Source organism: Poecilia reticulata, linkage group LG3, assembly GCF_000633615.1.
Source record: "Poecilia reticulata strain Guanapo linkage group LG3, Guppy_female_1.0+MT, whole genome shotgun sequence".
NCBI classification, from domain to species: Eukaryota; Metazoa; Chordata; class Actinopteri; order Cyprinodontiformes; family Poeciliidae; genus Poecilia; species Poecilia reticulata.
In genome coordinates this window covers 7,683,357-7,703,684 of record NC_024333.1, presented here as the reverse complement: position 1 = coordinate 7,703,684, position 20,328 = coordinate 7,683,357, and the positions used below count along the sequence as shown (strand labels likewise).

Here is a 20,328-nt window from a genome sequence, read left to right as displayed (position 1 = left end):
CAAAAATGCACTGACATGTTTATGGTTTATTTGAGCCATAAACTATATTGTCAAGGGTGTAGGACATTTGAAACAACTACTATAAACTTGTATGATTTTAACATAATGAATTTTGCTTGTTTTACCACTACAAATATTTTAAAAGCTATACACTTACTCTAGCTAAAAATAAAATATTGAGAGCAGGTAATAAAGAAATTATATTGCTAGTTCCTAGCCTGAAAATTTATTTAAAGCAGTCAAGCCTTCATTATTGCAGGTTTTGACCTCGGAAGGGTGATTCCTTTCTTTTTTCTCTCAAGTTGTAGGGTCCCTCATTGTACTCATTAACGGTCATAGACGTCATTCCGTACAACTCCATTCGTAACTATAGCAACGGCTTTTGCTGTTGATCTTCTCAAGATGGCGGACGCAGAGAATGCTACTGTGGTGAGTGTATTTATCATAAATTCAGTCTTGACTTTGCAGAGTAAAAAGTAATGTCACTGAACCGTTTGATAGCGAGACACTCGGTGGGATAACCCAGCACCTTTACTAAAAGTACGGTCTGCAACTGCGCTTGTTTTAAACGCCTGGTAGCTACCGCTAAGTCGGAGCTTATGGAGACCGCTAGCAACAACTTTCAAATTTAATCCCTTTTATCTCATTGCAAAACTCAAACTGGTGTGCTTACAGCTGTAGCTAAAAGCAGACGAAACAAATGTCCTGGGGGATATGCGCTGTTTGCTACTTTCTGTGCTGCAAACTGCAATTAACTCGTGTAATAGTTGTGAGGTTTTGAAATATATGCCATTAAGACCTGCTTTATTAAAGCCACCGTTGCATTCAGAACGTTTCGCAAGCATTAAAATGAATAGGCAATTGGATTGCGCATGCGTGTGTTAAATTTATACTCAGCTGTTGTAAATTGTACTTTGCAGTTTTCTACGGTGGCTCTCCTTAACGACTTGTATTCTAATGATTATATCTAAATGACAAAATCGGAGGCTATCATACTGTCCGGTTGTATTCACTACAATGTCAACACCGACACGTAAGGGTAACTGAGTTTAGCTGTAACCATGTAAACCTACTCATACAGTATGATGCACACATCAGTTTATAAATATCAATGACATTTCTATTTTTTTCTTATCAGTTTGACAACCGCAGTAGTAGAAGATTCATCTGTTTTTTATTTTGTTTTTATTATTTTAGTCCTGAAGTGTATTAATTTCTCCAGACTCTTGCAATAATTTTAAAAACACACTTGTGTAATCCAACTTCAATACTCCTCATCTCCTTATAACTCAGTTAATTTGTCTAAAATTGAGCGTAGTAAGTTCTATGCCTATTGTTTTTGGGTGTGCCAAACCAACATGTTGGTAGTTATGGATCAAATGTTTCACATTCAGGCAATCCTCACAGTTTTAGCATCTGGCCCTTTTGTTTGGGAGAACACCTCTTCTCAGTCTGGACCTACAAAACAGCTGATAACATATTATTATTGAAATTATGAAAAACATTAAAATGCAGTACGACCCCCTAAAACAAATCCCTTTAGTTGCCAGTGTTTATATTTCCTAATTATTACCTTCTTATTTACATACTTAAGAAAGAAACTAACAGTCAATTTTGACCCTGAGGTCAAGATAAATCTGACCTGAGGGTTCTCATTAAGTAGACATTATCTCAGAAGATAAATGTAATTCAATCTGACTGTGAAGATGCTGCTTCTCATGTTATGCACGTTATCATGAGCTTTCAGAGCTCCACAAGCAGGGGTGAAAGTAAGGGGGTACGGTTGGGTACTGCGTACCCCTAAAAGATTTAGCGGGGGTACGCAGTACCTGCAAGAGAGGGGAGCGGCTGTCTGCTGTAAAAAAATCAGTGGGTGCAGGTGCAGCYACTAATCAGCCGTGACTGATTAGTTTTTCAAGAACAATCTAAAATACGACTTAATCAGTTAATAAATAGCTTTTTCCCCATTTCATGTTGTTTCTGAGCTGTTCGTGCTTTGCTAGAGCAGCGGTGCAACACGTCGATCTCGGCGGTAGGTGACAAACTGAACGCCGCCAGGACGCTGAAACCAGCACGTCCTCCTCTGGCTCATCAAACATTCTGCCTTATCAAAACATTCGTAACTTTATTAAAGAACAAAAAAAAAAAAAATCAACAAGATGTTCATATTAAAGACCCAACAAAAATAATGATCTCAGTAATTATTGTTTCTACAAGGTGTTGCGCAAATCTGTGCGTTTCGGTTCCAGGCCAAAATAACGAGCAGAGCAGGAGTTTAAAATTAACTAATCAACCACCGCTGTGTTCAGAGAGGCTTATTAATGATCGCAAAATAAATATCAAGCCTGAAAACCTAATATCGTAAGGGACTGAATGTTATGGCTTGCGCAGGCGGTTGTCAGGGCAACGGGTGTGCTTAAATGACAATGAGAGAAGGAGAGTAAAAAGGTAGGAGATGTTTTTAGTTGATCACCTGTTCAGRTTGTTTTACCTTTGTTTACCTTTGCTGTGGCTCATCACAGCCCCTGYAGTTTCTGAACGTTCAATAAAYGACAAACTTGGACTAATTATCTCGTTCTTTGTGACTATATGTCATTTACAACAAACATCAAACACGGTAWATATGTTTCATTAAGTATTTAACAAACAAATGGCTTCTACCGTGATAATTATTTGAAATTAAATAAATAAGGGGGTACTAGGGACAAGAGTGTATAGAAAATAGATGGATGGATAGTTTGGACATCTCGCTTTGAGCTAAGAGTCTGAGAGGCTTATCCTCTATCAAGCTACTTTTTTTTTTGCCTCTTATTTAGTGGAAATATTGATGTTGATGAGACTTTCTCCAAAATGCTAACTTTTTTCAACTTTTATAGCTCCACTCTAGCGTTCACAAATGACATTGAAATAAAATCAAGTCCAACATCTGGTTGGAGGTGATTCCTCTAACCCACAGGTGTCAAACTCCAGTCCTGGAGGGCCGCTGCCCTGCAACGCTTAGATGTGCTTCTGCTGCACCACACCTGAATAAAATAATTAGGTCATTAAGGCTCAGGAGAACTGATCTACACAAGGAGGAAGTAATTAAGCCATTTCATTCCAGTGTTTTGTACCTGTGGCACATCTAAAAACTGCAGGACAGCGGCCCTGGAGGACTGGAGCTTGACACCCCTGCGAGTCTAACCTGTTGGAGGAAAAATATCCCAACTTCAGAAGATGAGCTTTTAACCTMACAGAGCTCTGTGGTTCCTCCTATCAGTATGAGAGTCAAGGTGACGAAGTGGAAGCTGCAGGATCTTCAGAACAAACAGGTCATGATGCTAGGCTACTGGAGGTAGGCTGCTATAGGGGTAGAGCGAGCGTATGTTGTGGGGGTGGAGATGGGCGCCGATTTATGTGTTCGCATCCACCTGAATAATATGTAATTGCGACCCTGATCATCAGTACAGCAGGTGTTTAATGAGCTAATAGCTGCAGTAGCTAATCTACCACATTTATCACTTAATCGCAAAATAAACATCAAGCCATAAAAACATAAGACGCTAATGGATTGAGTATTCAGATTTTTTTTGTGGGGATATTAGTACTACTATTATTATTAAAAATCAATAGCAATAATAATATTAAATTATAAATTTAAATATTGATATTAAATTATAATGACAAAGTTATAATATAACTGTTATATAACTATATTATATTACTATTGTTTTTATATCACAATAGTACTTATAGTACTATTGTGATTTAAAAAACAATCAGTTTTTTTATTAGAAAAAACAATTTTTTATGATTAAAAACACAGTGTGTTTATTATAAATATATATTATTTATATATAACAATATATTAGAGATGTGCCGATCAGGTTTTTTTCCTGCCGATACCGATCACCCATGAGGGCCGATCACCGATACCGATCACCGATACCGATCACATTAATTTTTTATTTTTTTTAATCATAAACACTACCGGTTACATTATGTGGAAAAAAACCCCATAAATTCACCTTAATTTAGACAAAAACTTGTTTTTAATAACTTTTTCCAAGAAGAAAACTAAACAAAACAGGCATTGTGCAAATTGTACTGCTATCGGTAACACTATCTTTAACAGACTGATAACATATGAAGCCTCTGAAGAGGCTAAATAATGCAAAGAGCCAAAATAAAACCTCTCAACATTGCCAAAAAAATTCAAGTATAAAACTTAACATTCAAAGGCAAATACAGGATCCATGACAATAAACAATCCAGAGTTACTGAATGAAAACTTCCTGATAGCATGGCGGCTAGCTGATTACTGCTATTTCTGAGTGGCTGTTTCTGACTGTGCGGAGCAATTATGCAGAACAGGGACGAGATTGATTCTTTTTTTAGAGATCATCTGTCTCATGTTAGGACAGCGAAAGTTTTAATACATATGTAAAGTGTATTTTTTTAGGTTATATGCTGCAGCTTTAAGCAGAGGTTCGGTGTGAGAGTTCACTACCAGGTGGAGCACGGCTGTCTCTCACAGACAGAGCGCTACTGTCTGCGCTCTCAGCAGCGCGGTAGCAGCGCTACCGCTGTAGCGTAGCAGCGGTTCAACAGCGAGCGCAGAACCAGCGTCTTACATCGCAGCTCGAAGACTTAAATAATTTTGCGGGTTATTTGTTTAGCTTTCTGACCGTCATGCTAATCCGTTTGAGTTTTTGTAGCTGTGCGCTGCTTTACCTGYTATCTGATCCTCCGTATGTCTTTTTTACTGGGGGGTCTCCTTTACACGGCTCCATTCCTCAAATGCCGCTATCATCAGAGTAGAGGCTGACTCCCCAGCCGGGGAAGGGTTGAAAAGATAGGAGTCAAATTCATCATACTCGATGGACTCATCCCTATAACTACTTGTGTCAAATGTCACCCCAGGAAATAGCTTGTTACAAAGTTTCCTCACTCCTTTGGTGACCAAATATCCTGCACCAAAGGTAATCGGAAAAAACATGGTTGTGAAAGCGATCTTCTCCATTGTCAAAATATTTGTCCTACACACTGCTAAAGAGATGCTTGGATATAACCTCCTGTTTTGAGACCCAAGCATTCATAACCTCATGTTCTTTGATCTATGTCATAGATGAGGTCGTAGCTACAATGAGCTCACTGTAGTTCTGGGGGAATATCTTGCTTCTGATTGTTGCTATGGAAACGGTCAAATCAGTTCTGCATGACTCAAACTATTAGCCCTTTGCAACTCCATCACTTAATCATTTGAGGCGCCATGACGGACTTCAGAAGGGTATATTTAGGAGGCTAGGGATTAAAACAAGGATTTTAATGGTTAAATATTAAGTTTAGATTGGCCATTTTATATTAAAATCATTAATTTAGGATTTTTCATCATTTAAAAATTTGAATCATACTTGACTTAAAAAAATATCTTAAAAGTAAAATTAAATGTAACTTACAAACATTTGCTGCTGCTGTTGTAAATTGTGACAAGAAATTTTGCAATACAATACAGCTCCATTTTGTGTGTATATATATATATATATATATATATATACTCTTTTGTCATAGAACCACCAAGAATTTAAAACTACTTTCACCCCTGTCCACAAGTGATTGGAATGGGCTTTCCAAACAAGATTTCTTATTCTCATGGTGTCGGATACATGTCTTTAGCAGTACCCGCTGAAGAAATTGTATACTGAAACACTGAATTTGTGTTCAGTTGGTCCTGTCCCAGTTTTTATTCACATGCTTCACCTGTTTTTGTTTCTTTTATTACAGCTGCCAGTTCCTACTGAAGCCAAGAAGCGCCGTGCACCTAAAGGTACAACCCAACTTGATTTGTTTCCACTCAGTTTGCCATTAACGCTCTTTCTGTTTAAAACTGCCAAGACATGATCTGCCTGCAGAGGTCACCCTCACTCTTCGGTTTGACATACTGAGCTCCTGAGCCATCATGTTGAGAGGAATATTTATAATAAATAAAGGTTGTTTTTTGTCATCTTAATTTTCCATATTATCTTTTTGTTGTTGTCATAAGATTAATCGTATCCTCTTGTGTTTATAATCTGTCTTTATAATCACCAAGTACTCTACAAAGTTGTTTACTGGTCACTACAAGTCGGGGTTGTCTTTCCTCTGCCGTGACCTTCTGTATGGAGAACAGTCCTGGGGTGAACTTGATATATTTTGAGGAAACAAAAGAGAATGAGTTATCATCATCTAGTTCATTTGTATTGCACATTTCAGAAACAAGGCAATTCAAGGTGCTTTACCTGATAAAAACATGACACAATAAACAGGCAAAGAAAAAAAATACACTGACATGAAAAAATAAAGAGAAGTATAGAAAAGTTGCCATTCAGACTAAAACTAGGGATGTTCCAGTTATTAATGAAATACAACTCTCAACAAATGAGTTTTTAGCTTTGATTTAGAGCAACACAGCAGTTTTGCAGTTTTTGGAAATTTGTTTCAGAATAGAGGTTAGATCTGAGTCCATCACTACACCCAAATTTTGAGCCGGCCTGCTATGTTTCTAGCTATAATAAATGAAGCTTATTATAAAACTGACTCTATAGATTGTTCCTCCTTGGTTTTCCAAAAAATAAATGTGTGGTAAAGAAATTGATTTGTTTTGTACAGTTCATATGAATCAGAAATGAACATTATTCATGTGTTTCATCTAGTGATGAGGATAACGTTCACCAGACCTGAAAGTTACATTGGGTCCAATCCGCAATTTAAGTAAGTAGGACCTATTTAAGTGACTATGGGCTCCATATGTAATGATTTGGGACATAATATTCTCAAAAGTGCAAATTGCAAAATTAAACCACACTCAGTAAATTCATGGAGCCACAACACATTTGATACAGTCAAGTCTTCAGATCAGAAGTTTGAGTAGTTTGTCCAGTTGATCTGAGTAAATATAGAGCAACCATAGATGTGTATTTATGAAGAGCTGTTTCATCATTTTAAGTGAAACAGCAATAATTCTAGGAAGCAATAAAACAACTTTAAATATGGAAAGCTTTATAATATGCTGCTATGACCTTAACAGTAGAAATATGACAGACCCTCTTAATACTTAATATGTACATATTATTACATACACGTTATTGTTTTTTGGTAATTGTTACCTTAAATTTTTTGTCAAAAGTCTAAATCCTAAAAGTAATAAGATAAAAAGCAACAAAGCTGATATTAATTGTGTCCATGGATACTGAAGGTTTATATATTCTATAATTACTATCATGAAATGCAATTAGAATAATTTAATGCAGGCTCAAAGTTAATTATGCTGTGCACAACAAGAGTATTATGGTCTATTATTAGGTTATCTGCAGTGCAACCAGCATCTTTTCCTGGATAAAAAGCCCAGAAGGTGCAAACATGACTGTTTCCTTTGCAGCATGTTTCAGCAACGTAAGATTAGATTAAACAACCCAACGAGATGAGGAGCTTTCTGAAGTTTTCTAAGGGGAAAACTTCCCAAAAAATTATCATCTTTTATTTTTCTTTTTTTATTATAATCTCCCCATGTGTCCTTTGATCTCAGCACGCCTCTTCTCTGCTCTTATCCTCTTTTAACATGTGGCTGAAACACAAGCCAGTCTAAGCTTAGCATTAGCCAGATCCAATACAACAATAATTCCTTTATGTTGGGGATAAAGTTTTTTGTTTTTTTTCTGCCTCCCTCCCCTACACAGCTATATATGGGACACCACATGCTGGGCCTTTCTTGTTTCCCCCTGTAGTTGCATGTCACAGATATTTTTGCTCTCTCTCCTCCAAATCTGCCTTGTTGTTTTTGAATTCAGATCCAGGAATCCCACAGACAGGCACACCGTCTCTCTCTCAGAACAAACAAATCCGATTGGGTCTCCACAAATGGGACCATTTTGAAGTGAACCCGTCCAGTTTTTGCGTGGATTTCCGTGAAGCATTTAGAATCGGTTCCGGTTCTTCCTGCAAATTATGATCAGAGTTGTGCTTCAAGTCCTGGCAGATAAAAAACAGAGGGATGGGTCGGGGGGGGGGATTCACACTGTATTGTTACACTCTGTTCTGTTCTTTAATAACACCCCTCCCTCTCTCTACAATGTCGCTGACAGACTCAAAGCTACAGCACTTTATTTTACAATGTATCGAATCCTATTTTTAGCCCTGGAGGGAAAGGTAGTAGGTGTGAGATAACGGGATTACTGGAATCAAACTTGCTTCTGCTGGAATTACATTTTCCTTCCTTGTGAAATGAAATGTTGCTCTCTGCTGGGAAGAGAACTTGGAGCATTGTGCTTTAGTTCTTGAGGTTACCTAACCCTTTTCTAAAGCCCTACATTGTGCTGCTCATTCCCTCAGCCTCCCACTTTCATTCAATCTCCGCACGCTCTCTGTCACAAGCACCTGGCTTCCGAGAGACAGCGTTGCCCTGGCAACAAGAAGAATATCTCAACCTGCCAAGATGTTAAAGAAGAAAGATAGTGGTGAAGGAGGAGGGGAAAAAAGCAAGTGTTTGTTAGGCAAAACTTGCGTACAAGGTGACATTTACAGCCTGACTGATGAGTTGATTAAAGTTTAGCCTGGGGTTGGTTGAAGCCTTAACAGCTATATGGTAACTGTCGCATCAAAGATGTGCGTGGGACTGCAGAGGTAGGGGCTCTTTCCAGATTATTTATTCGCTTGTCGAAATATGAGGGAAAAAAAACAGCATTCATACACAGACGTAACCGCTTCCAGACTGAGCCATCTGTTCTTAAGTGAAAGCTAGCTAACAAGCAAATATCTCCAGTGTGTCAGGTGAATTGACTTAAATCCAGCTAGTGGATTGAGGTTGCAGGGGAACATCTGGGCTTACTGTCAGATCAGACACCTTTTAATGACTGCAAAAGGAGGGCGCATGCAAAATTAATCTTTCATCTCTCGACAAAACGAGACATCACCAGAGCTGAAGAATGTAGCGTGACTAAAATATCCCCCAGTTTCTTTTCAATTACAGTTTTTTTTCCCTTTCTCTCTCTCTCTCTCTTCTGTCATGTCATCCAGCTCCAGAGCTTCCTATTGTGGAGAGAAGAAACTGGCTGATCCACCAGCACTATCTGCGCAAAGACTATGAGACCTGTAAGGTAAACAATTTAAATTCTCCCCGCGGCTCATTCTGTCATTGACCAACGTGTGTTCACCGTCAGATCCCGTCCGAACACACGAAGGGAAGCATGATTGAGCCGAGTGTTCGGTAAATACCCATGTCAGTTTGCCACTCTGCTTGTTCTCCGCAGTAATTGCTGTATTCCTACATGAATGTGGTAAGCATTCTGTGAATGGATGCTTGCAACCGTAAGTCATGTTCCTGGAATAACGCCTTCTTGCTCTCACTGTGAAGATCAGCCTCGTGCTCGGCGATAACGCGGCACATTCTTTTAATCTGCAGAAACTCCAACCTAGACTTTTAATCTGATTTCCTGCTGTGAAGTTTCATTAATCTGACTGTGAAAATGACTTGAAATATAAACTCAGTCGGTTATGATATTTGAGGTTGTTTGAAGTCTATAAATACCTTCTCAGGAGGGTAATACTTAAAACGGAGCATTGACAGACTCTATATATACTTTAAAGACACATACTGTGTCTTTAGAAAATAAGTCTCTTCAGTTTTATTTCACAACAAAATAATAAGGCACTTTCAAAGCTATTTGGTTCAAGTTTTGTATATTACAATTTACTCTTTAGTTCATTCAATTCAGTTCATTTAGTCTAAACCAAATCATTCAGTACAGTCAGATTCAGTCAGTTGAAACCAGAATCAGGGCCAGTTAAGCTAACATGATGTTTTTGTTCTGTGGGAGGCAGTTGGAGTACCTGGAGAGAGTTCATGCTTGCTCAAGGAGAATATGTATCTAGAAAGCCAGGATACAAACCCAGCACCTTTTTATTTAGGAAGGCTTAAAGCTGAGTTATAGTCGCTCTTTTGAAAGTGCAAGTTGACTGAGTGTGAGCCAAGACAGCGGTATGGCTGACATTGCAGCCATATTTTCATAAAATGATCCTTCATAGAGGTTCTATAAATGCTCTGCAAGAGCATCTTTCCAATCATTCATGTTTGGAAAGAACATGAATGAACGGTGGCGCTTGCGATCCTCATCGAGTTAAAAAATTCAGAGGTGAAAGACCAGGCGGTGTAAAGGCGCATGAGGCCGGCGTGTTTGGCTCGCACCCGGTTCAGAGCGCCAACTTTAAACCTGGCCTGGCTTTAATCCCTATTTAAAATAAGGAATCATAAAAACATAATACAGGCACTAATTTTGGAACAAGCATTAAACATTACACTCCATCATCAAAATCCACCAGTCAAATATGTTGGCACAACTGACTCAGATCATAATGTTAGAAACATTAAAGAAACCAATCAGAAACACTTAAGTAAGAAACATACTCATTTATTGCAACTGATTTCCTTATTGCAATATTTTTCAATAATATTGCTTTTAATGTTAAGTTTGATGCATCTTTTAAATGGCTGGTACAGTCCTTTAGGAACGATGATGCAGCACCAGGGTTGCCTGTTTGAGTTCACCACACACAGATTGACATAAAGTAATGCATGTTTTATTAACAGAAGACTAAAAAATATATTGAGTAACTTTGAAAAATAATTAAAGTTTAATCTAAATGCTAACTCCAGATATTAGGAGAAAATATATTTAGTCTATTATAAATGGTTTAGAATGACTTTACTCAACTCAAGGACTTAGACAAGGCAAAGAAGCTAATTTGGACTTTAATTGATGATTGCTCCACTAAATAGTTATCCTTCTTTATTGGAAGATGCTAGTGATTGTTCATCTATTTTATTTTTCCAAGTAGTAGCAAGAGGTTTCAAGCCCATTATGCCAGTTGGAATTCTTCTTTTAATGTATTTTAAATGACTTTAACTTATTGAAGTGAGTTATATTAAATTCTCTTAAGCAAAATGCCTGTTCAGTATTTCATCCACTTCATTAAATTAACATCCACCTGGCTCTCTTCCTCTGTTTCTGTAGGTGATCATTAAAGAGCAACTCCAGGACACCAATGGAATGTGTGAATATGCCATATATGTTCAAGGTGAGCCGCCGCTGCCGTCTTTCCCTTCTCACTTTTACCGTATATGTGATGTTAATTAAAAGGTGCAGTGAATAAAAAAAAAAGCTCTACCAAGCTGCACGGTATGTGGTCTATTTCCCCAAATCCTCTTTGGATGGCACGCAGAGCCTTTGATTTTTTTTTTTTGTCCTTTCTCTATTCTTCTTCACATAGATGAAGATCCTCTTTTTTATGCCATGTCTTTGTTGTTATCCAGCGCTAATCTTACGTCTTGAGGGGAAGATCCAAGAGTCCCTGGAGCTGTTTCAGAGCTGCGCCATCCTTAATCCCAGCAGCTCAGACAACCTCAAGCAAGTGGCCCGATCACTGTAAGTCTGTTGCACTGAACCCTGCATGAGTGCATCGAGCCCCCCTCACTAACTAACAAGATCAGCATAGGAGGACTTCCTAGTAATTATTGTAAAACTGCTGGGAGGTGAGGAACAGTAATTTTACAGATATTATCTAACTAAATTCACCTACCTTTGGAGGCTTTTCTCTGTTTCACAGAAATGGCTCAGTACAAAATTTTATCTCAGGTTAATTTCTCATATTGACTCTTTTTGTATTATTTTCCTAGATTTCTTCTTGGAAAGCACAAAGCAGCTATTGAGTTCTATCATGAAGCAGCAAAACTTAATGAGAAAGATTGGGTAAATAGCACACACACACACACACACTTGCACACACACAGGTTCATATTTGTAGCTGTACAAGTCTTTTTATTGGCTTCCATTCACTTCAGTAAGGGCATTTGTGTCTAATCCACACACATATTTTTTTACAGTAACCCTAACAAAATTCACACTATAATAGGGCGGCAACTAACAATTATTTTAGTAATCAATAGTGAAAAGCTCAGTCGTTTCTGCTTGACTTAACATCAATACAGTGTAGGGCCAATCTGTTCATTATTTTTTTTATCAGCAGATTAATCATTAAAAAAGCTAAATTTGCTTAATAGGATTTCTTTTTTTACGGCATGTAAACCAGGTGAAGTTACTATGCCACTTGGAGAGTTCTGGGTAGAACATATTTACAGACAATTTTTTTCATTATGTTAAAAATTATATATTTTTAGCTAAATGTATATATTTTAGTACAGCTTTGGCTTAATTATTTCCCTTAAAGTGTTGAGTTTTCTTAAACACATGGCCCTTTTTTGAGTCTGTATACACAAGTTAGCAATTAATTGATTATTAAATTAGTAGACAATTATTTCAATAATCGATTAATTTGCCCCCGACTCTTAAAAAAGCTGCATTAAGACCAGGTTTGGCCCGTATCACTCTTCAGAAGGTTAGTGAATATGACAAAGAAGGTCCTAAATAGAATAGCTAAACAGTACACACACAGACACACACATATACACACACACACATCTCAGTGTGGAGTTTCTGCTTTCCTTTGAAGTCTGAAAGAAAAGTGTTAACTTGTGCTTCCTGGCATCTTTGACTCAGAAAACGCAGCGTGAAGTTCTCCTCACATCTTGAACGAAAAGTACTCTCAGTGAACTTTTTTGCTTTTTAACAATACTTTGTTAAACAGAAACTTTGTTGGAAGGCTGAGACAAACCGGTCCGAATATTTCAGATCCTCTCTTTCACTTCAGCATCCAGTTTCCACTAAACTTTCTCGAATGCTATTTTTATTAACAAATTAAACTAAGAGCAACACATCTGACATTCTCTCACCATAGGAGATCAGTCATAACCTGGGTGTGTGTTATTACTACATCAAAGATTTCAAAAAAGTGAGTACTCCCAACATTACACAGTAAAATAATGTAGTTGTTGCCTCCAGAGGGAAGCTTATTCATTTTTGATGCTCTGTTTCCGTCAGGCTGAGGAACATCTAAACACCGCTCTGCAGACAAGTAAACATGACAAGACCTTCGTGATGCTCGGGAAAGTTCATCTGCTGGCTGGAGACGCTGACAAGGCCATCGAAGTGTACAAGAGAGCAGTGGAGTAAGTGAGGTCTAAACGTTCATACTGTTAGCAGCCACTGAGCAGACAAGCGTTTGTTTTTAAGTCAAACACCAACCCAAAATAGCACAAAACATTTCTCCTCCACTGAAGGGTAACAACATTTGGTTTTCAAAATTTTTTTTTAAACAACTAAAATAAAAAAAATGACGTTCACGTGCATTGAGCCTCCTTATTCTTCCTCTGGTACCCCGATCCAAAACCCACTGTGTTAAGTTAGACACCAACTAATTAGTCCATTTGTTGTTATTTAAACTCGGTATAAAAAAGCTGCTCTGTGAAGGCCTGAGAGGTTTGTTAGTGATCATTAGTCTATCCAGCTCTTGGGGAACAAAAAGTATTCTATTTATTTCAACACCATGGTTTTATTGGGGGAAAAATCAGTTAATGGCAACTCTAAAATTAGAGCTAAAGCTACAAAGTAATGGTTTTTATCAAACACATAATCTTGTTGGAATAGAATAAAATAATCTTTTATTATCCCACTCAAATATAAGAATCTGAAATATATAAAACCAGAATAAATAACAGCGTACTGTGTAGTACAGGCAAAAATTTCAACATAAACACTGTGCAGTTATTAGAAAATGTTTTGGAGCCCAAAACATTTTTTAAAGCACAAACCATCCATGTGGATTTGAAAATAAAAACAGACTATACAATACAGACTGTACAACAAAGATGTGCAGATGTCAGCATGCATGTGAGTACTTATTGAGTTTCTTTGGAGTAGTGATGATTATTGAGTCTGATAACTGCAGGGAGGAAGGATCTGTGATGACACTCCTTTGTGCACCTTGACTGTAGCTGTCTTTCACTAAAGTCCCAGTCAAAGTTCAAACCTAAATCCAATAAAATAAATTTGTGAATGGACATGAAAATCCCCAATCCATCCAATCTCACTGAGTCAGCAATTTTTATAAACAAAATATGAGCAAAAGCAAAAAGACTCTAAATGGGGGAAGCAGGTGGAAAAGTCCCTAAAATGTAATGTTTACGGCTTGTTTCATAATTCCTTTCTGTATTATATCTTTATGTCTAAAGTTTGGAGAACTATTTACCTCCTTTCTTCCACTTCTGAGTTATGCACTGCTTTGTGTTGTCACGTAAAATTACTATAGTCCGATGATTTAAATGCACTTGCATGGCTGTGTAATGGGAATTTCATCCCTTATTCAAGTTGAAGTTTCTAAAACTCTTTCCGGGGTTGCTTTCAACTTGTTCCTCCTTTGTTTATCCAACGATTCCCAGCCTTTAGAGCTCCCTGCAGAAAGTGTTTGTCATTTATTCCATCCAAAAGCTCCATCTTCACCATATTTTTTACCCCAGGTCCTTTCCAGCTTCCTTATAAATTCGCCCCACTTCCAGTTTGCTGAATTTTTAAACATGAGGCTATGGTGTAAATAAGAAAAATGACATCAGTGTCTGTAACAGCGCTCATTATGGCTACCTCCTGTTGAGGCCAAATGAATTAATCAAATGCCCTAATACTTGTGCTGCCTTTAATGAGACGCACCACTGTGAGTCTTATTTTAGAGTCGATGTGCCTCCACTCTTACATTTCTTTTTGGGCCACACAGGTCATAGTTAATATGCTACAATTAAGCTGAAATAAAGCCTGATGGCATAATCAGCAGCTCCTCTGCTCAAAGAAGTGCAGGCATTAAATGTAATTACAGGCATGATGTGGACGAGGTGACATTTGTCATTTAACGTGCTCTGTGCTCCATTCAGATTCTCTCCAGAGAACACTGAACTCCTGACCACTCTTGGCCTCCTTTTTTTGCAGGTGGGTGAAGTTGCTTGCAGCCTCTTCTGTGATTTTAATTTGTACTTTTAAAACAAAAAGTGCTAATAATAATATTCTGTTCTCCCTGTCTAGCTCGGGAAGTACCAGAAAGCGTTCGAGCATCTTGGGAATGCCCTCACTTTTGACCCCAACAATTATAAGGTATGCTGGCTGTTGGCACAACATCACTGTTCAAGTTCAAACTTTCCTGCTGAACACCTGAAGGCAGCGCTGAGGTTTTCCTTTCACAGCAGTTCACTCGAAGCAGACGGTCAATCGCAGTCAGACATGTTCCAGTCATCATGTTCTGTTTCAAAGCGTACATCTTCCTCTAATATGTCTCTAATCACAGATATTTTTTTTCTTCTTCTTCCCAGGCCATCCTGGCCGCAGGCAGCATGATGCAAACCCACGGTGACTTTGATGTGGCCATGAACAAGTACAGAGTGGCAGCGTGCGCCGTGCCGGAGAGCCCCCCTCTCTGGAACAACATTGGCATGTGCTTCTTTGGCAAGAAGAAGTACGTGGCGGTGAGTGATGCTGGGGTTCTTTTTTTGTGTGTGTTTTGCTTGGAGGAAAGTGCTGTGGCACAGCAGTTAGAGCAGCTTAATGGGATTTGTACACCAGAGGTTTTATATATAAGCACATCATTGAAATGAGCTGGAAATAGGCTGAGAAACTTTTAATGTTTTACCTCCAGAGTACAAAACAGCAAATCAGATTCTAAACTTATCATTTATTGAACAAAACTGAAGCTAAATTATACAGACGCTGCATCGGAAAGCCATAATTTTAATAGCTGCAGAAACACTATCAGCATTTATGTTGAATAAGTTGTTCTGCTTGATTTTAATCTGCTTTTCACATCCTTATGGATAAATGTTGAACCACTCTTCCTCTGTGTTTCAGCAGCTCATTAAAGTTTGCACACTTTTGTTTCTGAGATCCCACCACAGCATTTCAATGAAGTTGAGGTTTTTACTTTGACTGAGCCATTACAGCACATTGATTCCATTCTTTTTTTTAGCCACTCTGTTCTATCACTTATTCTGTTGTTTTGTTATCCTGATTTAAATAATTATTGTCTATCTATGAACCCTGTTGACTTTGTCAGAAAAAATGCTTTTGTTCAAACACGGGGGGCGAGATAATTGAGCATGTGGAGGAGGTGCTCTTTGGTCAGAATATGAATTAACAGTATTTATGTCTTTTCTTCTGCTTATTGTTAAAGCATCTGTGTAATATAGTAGTGGCTCGTAACACAACTGAGTCTGACTCATACGTCCTTGAAGCATTATAAATCCACTTGTTCCTAGATTGTTCTGCCTCAGATACAATTACCATGCTTCCTCCCCCTCTTGTTCCCACAGGCCATTAGCTGCTTGAAGCGCGCTCACTACTTGTCTCCCTTTGACTGGAAAGTGTTGTACAACCTGGGGCTGGTACACCTGACCATGCAGCAGTACGCTTCAGCTTTCCATTTCCTCAGCGCAGCCATTAATCTGAATCCACGGATGGGGGAACTCTACATGTTGCTGGCAGGTACCATGTCAAAGATGGAGAAGTGATCCGTGGTATAATTTAATTCCTTTAAAACCAAGCCGTCTTGCCATTTTGTAATCTTTGTGGGCATTTACAGTGTTTTAACGTTTTTATTCAAAGTAGACGCACTGTGAAACTTTTCAGAACAGATTTACCAGCAATAAAAAAAGCAATGTCCAGTGAATTTAGTTTATTGCTAACTCTTTTCTTATATCTTTAATTAACAGTCGCTTTGACTAATTTGGAAGACGTAGAGAATGCCACCAGAGCATACGAACAAGCTGCCAATCTTGATGAGTGAGTCCTGGATTCCACTCTGTAATTGTGATTTAAAATGTAAAACTTTATAAAAATCATTAGTTTTCCTCTCTTCCTTGGTGACCAAGCCCCCACAGACCCAACCCCATGGTCAACCTGAACTTTGCAATATTCCTCCATAATCACGGAGACAAGAAGAGAGCTCTGGATCAATATCAGGAGATGGAAAGGAAAGTCAACCAACTGCGGGATGGCAGTAGCAACTTCGAGTTTGATCTGGAGGTACACCGTAGCTCTCTGCTGCTGATGTCAGGAACCAGCTGTGGTTACATGTCGTGACTTGTTAACCTGTTCCTTTTATTCACTTCCAGCTGATGGACATGGCTCAGAAGATGGGGGCTGTGCTGCAGGTAACAGATACTCTGGTTTGGACTAAACCGGGCAAGGACTCCAAAGCCAAGCCTCACTTTGCAGCAGCAGCCAAAACCCCGGGAGCTCCTCTCGGCACCAACCAAGCTCTGGGTCAGGCCATGTCTTCAGCTGCCAGCTACAACAAGAACATCCAGCTAACAACAGGTGTGCTTCCCAACCTTTCCCGGCTGGGAAGGGTTGGATGAAACCTGCATCCAATCCATTGCAAATGTATTTCTCTCAGCTGTGGTCGTTACCTGTTAGACTAAGTCAACAAAGTTAATACGCTTTTAAAGTTTAAATAGGTTTTGCTGCTGCTTTCTGACAGTTTACATACATTCCTAGCTCTGAGGTTAATTGTGCAAACCTGCATTCAGTCAGCAGCCAAACCACGTACTTGACCTTTGTGTTGTGCATTTTTGAATAAGTGACTAACAGATGGGAAAGAAAAACAATGCACTCTACCATCAGTAGTAGGGCTATAGGGGTGTTATGTAGCTAGCTGCTGTTCACCTATTCTTTCCATGTTTAGCAGTGTATCTATTCAAATTAGCAGCATTTCTGGCATTAGTTGTATGCAGTCAACTGAAGTATTAGTCAGTAAGTGGCTCCTGTAACATGCTTGGATCTATTTATGCCTATTTGATTGTGTTGTATTGAAAGCAAACGTAGACGGGCTGAGTCAGTCAGATTCACCGTCCTTAATAAATGCTTCAGATTAATCAGGGCAGGCTTCAGTGGAATAAAATGAACTCTGCATGATATTTTTCAGGCGTTTCCAAAGGCCCTTCCACATCTCTCGAGCCAGAGCCTGATGCAGAGAACGCCCCCAGCTCACCGACTGACCCTCCAGGCTGCCCAGAACCTGAAGATCCAGACGGGTCCAAACCCAGAACCTCCAAGAGGAGATCCAAGGTGGAAGAATGAAGACATATTGCGGCCGCGTGTCTCATTATACGTTTTTAATGTTACTGTAGTCAGATTTAAAGTGTTAGGCACTCAGAAATCCACTACTTACTTTATAGCTAAAAAAAAGAAACCGGGGTCATTTTTCATATTTGGAACAGTTCATCAGACCGATTGGTGCAATAATGTCCAGCAGATTTCTTAGTTTAACTATGTTTCTATTCAGCCAAGAAGCAGTAGGAGGCTTTGTGAAGTGGCCCGTGTCGAGATATTTCAATTTAGCTTATTTGATCCTTTCAGTTTTGTTCGCTATGAGCTGAAAGGACCAATTTGCCTTGTATTGACATTCCTATAAAATCCACTGCAGGTGAAGGAAACGCTGTGACAATCTGAGCTCGAGCCAAGATGGGGTAGACAGAGCGAAGCTTTTGAACATTTGTATCATACGACTTTATTGCAAATCGCTATACTTGCTTTCATGTGTGGATAACTGTTATGTTTCTAATGAATAAAGTATTTAACATTAGATAAACACTTGAAAGAAACTCGTTTTCTTGGAAAAACTGGTTCAAGCTGTTCATGAATATTCGTTTGATTTTCTTCTCAATTTCTTTTTATGAATGGGTTTGCTTTTATTTGTGTCTGATGCAAACTTTAATTACTCCTCACGGGACACCAAAGAGGCTGCACAGTGGCGCAGTTGGTAGAGCTGTTGCCTTGCAGCAAGAAGGTTCTGGGTTCGATTCCCGGCCTGGGGTCTTTCTGTATGGAGTTTGCATGTTCTCCCTGTGTATGCGTGGGTTTTCTCTGGGTACTCTGGTTTCCTCCCACAGTCCAAAAACATGACTGTCAGGTTAATTGGCCTCTCCAAATTGCCCCTAGGTGTGAGTGTGTGTGTGCATGGTTGTGTGTCCTGTGTGTCTCTGTGTTGCCCTGCAACAGACTGGCAACCTGTCCAGAGTGTACCCCGCCTCTCGCCCGAAATGTTGGCTGGAGATGGGCACCAGCACCCCTCCCGACCCCACTGAGGGAAAAAGGGTGCAAGAAAATGGATGGATGGGACACCAAAGAGAGAGAGAGAGAGACATTCTTACACTTATATTTCCGTAGTGGAACAATTTACCAAGCGAACACATCTAGTCGCTTCAAAGTTTACATTATCGATTTGAACCTTCTGATCCAGTGATCTCCTCTTACTTGTAGTGTTGCCACTTAGCTTCTCCTCTGAGCAGGTGTGTGTGTGTATGCGTGTGTGTGTGTGTGGTGACAGCCACCTCATCCCCCCTGCCTTCCTTAACGAAGCCTCACAACACCCTGCGACATCCCGTGATTGAAAACCAAGAGGCAGCTTCAGCACCGTTTGACCCGGCAGACGCACACAGCAGCAGTCACTCATTTGTTTCATCTCCTCCACTAACACTGAGCTCTGCTGTGTCTTATAGCCCAGAAACTGTAGTTTCTTTCATTAGGAGCTTGTTAAGCCGCGCCCGCTTGAATCGCCTGTGGTCCTCCGTTTTACAGGCCGCCCGATGGCCTGTAAGTTACTATTCCTGCTGCAGTTATATTTCAGCACAGCTGTGGAAGATTGCTTTCCCATTTCTCATCTTCCTACAATTCAAATAGCCTCCAGGAGAGACTCTGCTCCTCGTGGAAGTTTCATCTAAAGTTTTCTCGCTCCGGGGAAAAGAGCTCGGTTGTGTTATTTTTCATTGTTGGGTTGTTGTTACAATAAATGCACAGTTGTTGTTGTGATGGTGCACAGTGGTTGAGGTTAATAACCACTTGTATCTGTGTGCTGTAGTTTGAGATTTATTGAATCTCTGAGCTTTAAGTCTTTAAAGCTTTATGATTTTGTAAAATTTAGAACATGTAATGAGACCTTCTGATAGTATCAGTCTCAATGAGACTTCAGGGTTTTCTAAACTCAGAAAACCCTGAAGTTAGTTAAAATAGTTGGAGTAGACTTTCAGAAATAAAAAAAAATAAAAAAACAAGTTTGGTTTTCAGAGTAAATAATCTTGATTTGTAGATAGAGGTTTTTAATGCCTTAAAATATATTTCAGATGTTAGTGACGGGAAAATTAATGCATCAAGTCTGTCTTTTATAGAGTTCATCTTAGTTTTTATTTTAACCCGTCTGATCTGATATATTCAGGAAGGAAGGAATATTAAATCAAGTAAGACTAATATAGGAAGGATTTTATTGAAGAACTGTATCTTCCTATTTTATGTCAAATCTGTGAATAAGCCAGATTTAGATCAAGCAAATAACATAACTGAGCTTTATTTGACCGAAGAGCAAGAGGACGGCTGTTTTATTTGCTTTGGT

At 39.0% G+C, this 20,328-nt stretch overlaps 1 protein-coding gene across 4 annotated transcripts; it reads left to right on the top strand.

Moving 5' to 3' along the window:
- Nucleotides 1-362: 362 nt before the first annotated feature.
- Nucleotides 363-18,533, top strand: bbs4 (Bardet-Biedl syndrome 4). 4 transcript variants are annotated; one of them, XM_008404699.1, is made up of 16 exons: nt 363-429; nt 5,764-5,806; nt 9,031-9,110; nt 11,025-11,088; nt 11,324-11,435; nt 11,687-11,759; nt 12,805-12,858; nt 12,948-13,075; nt 14,828-14,882; nt 14,976-15,044; nt 15,260-15,412; nt 16,253-16,424; nt 16,652-16,721; nt 16,811-16,964; nt 17,054-17,258; nt 17,866-18,533. In XM_008404699.1, exons 1-16 carry the CDS (start codon nt 403-405, stop codon nt 18,018-18,020), a joined length of 1,614 nt encoding a protein of 537 aa, XP_008402921.1. In that variant the 5' UTR covers nt 363-402; the 3' UTR covers nt 18,021-18,533. The 4 variants fall into 4 exon arrangements, with proteins under 4 accessions (XP_008402921.1, XP_008402922.1, XP_008402923.1 ...); XM_008404700.2 differs by lacking the exon at nt 363-429 and adding an exon at nt 6,672-6,729 and having other exon boundaries at nt 5,776-5,806; XM_008404701.2 differs by lacking the exons at nt 363-429; nt 5,764-5,806 and adding an exon at nt 8,513-8,637.
- Nucleotides 18,534-20,328: the final 1,795 nt, after the last annotated feature.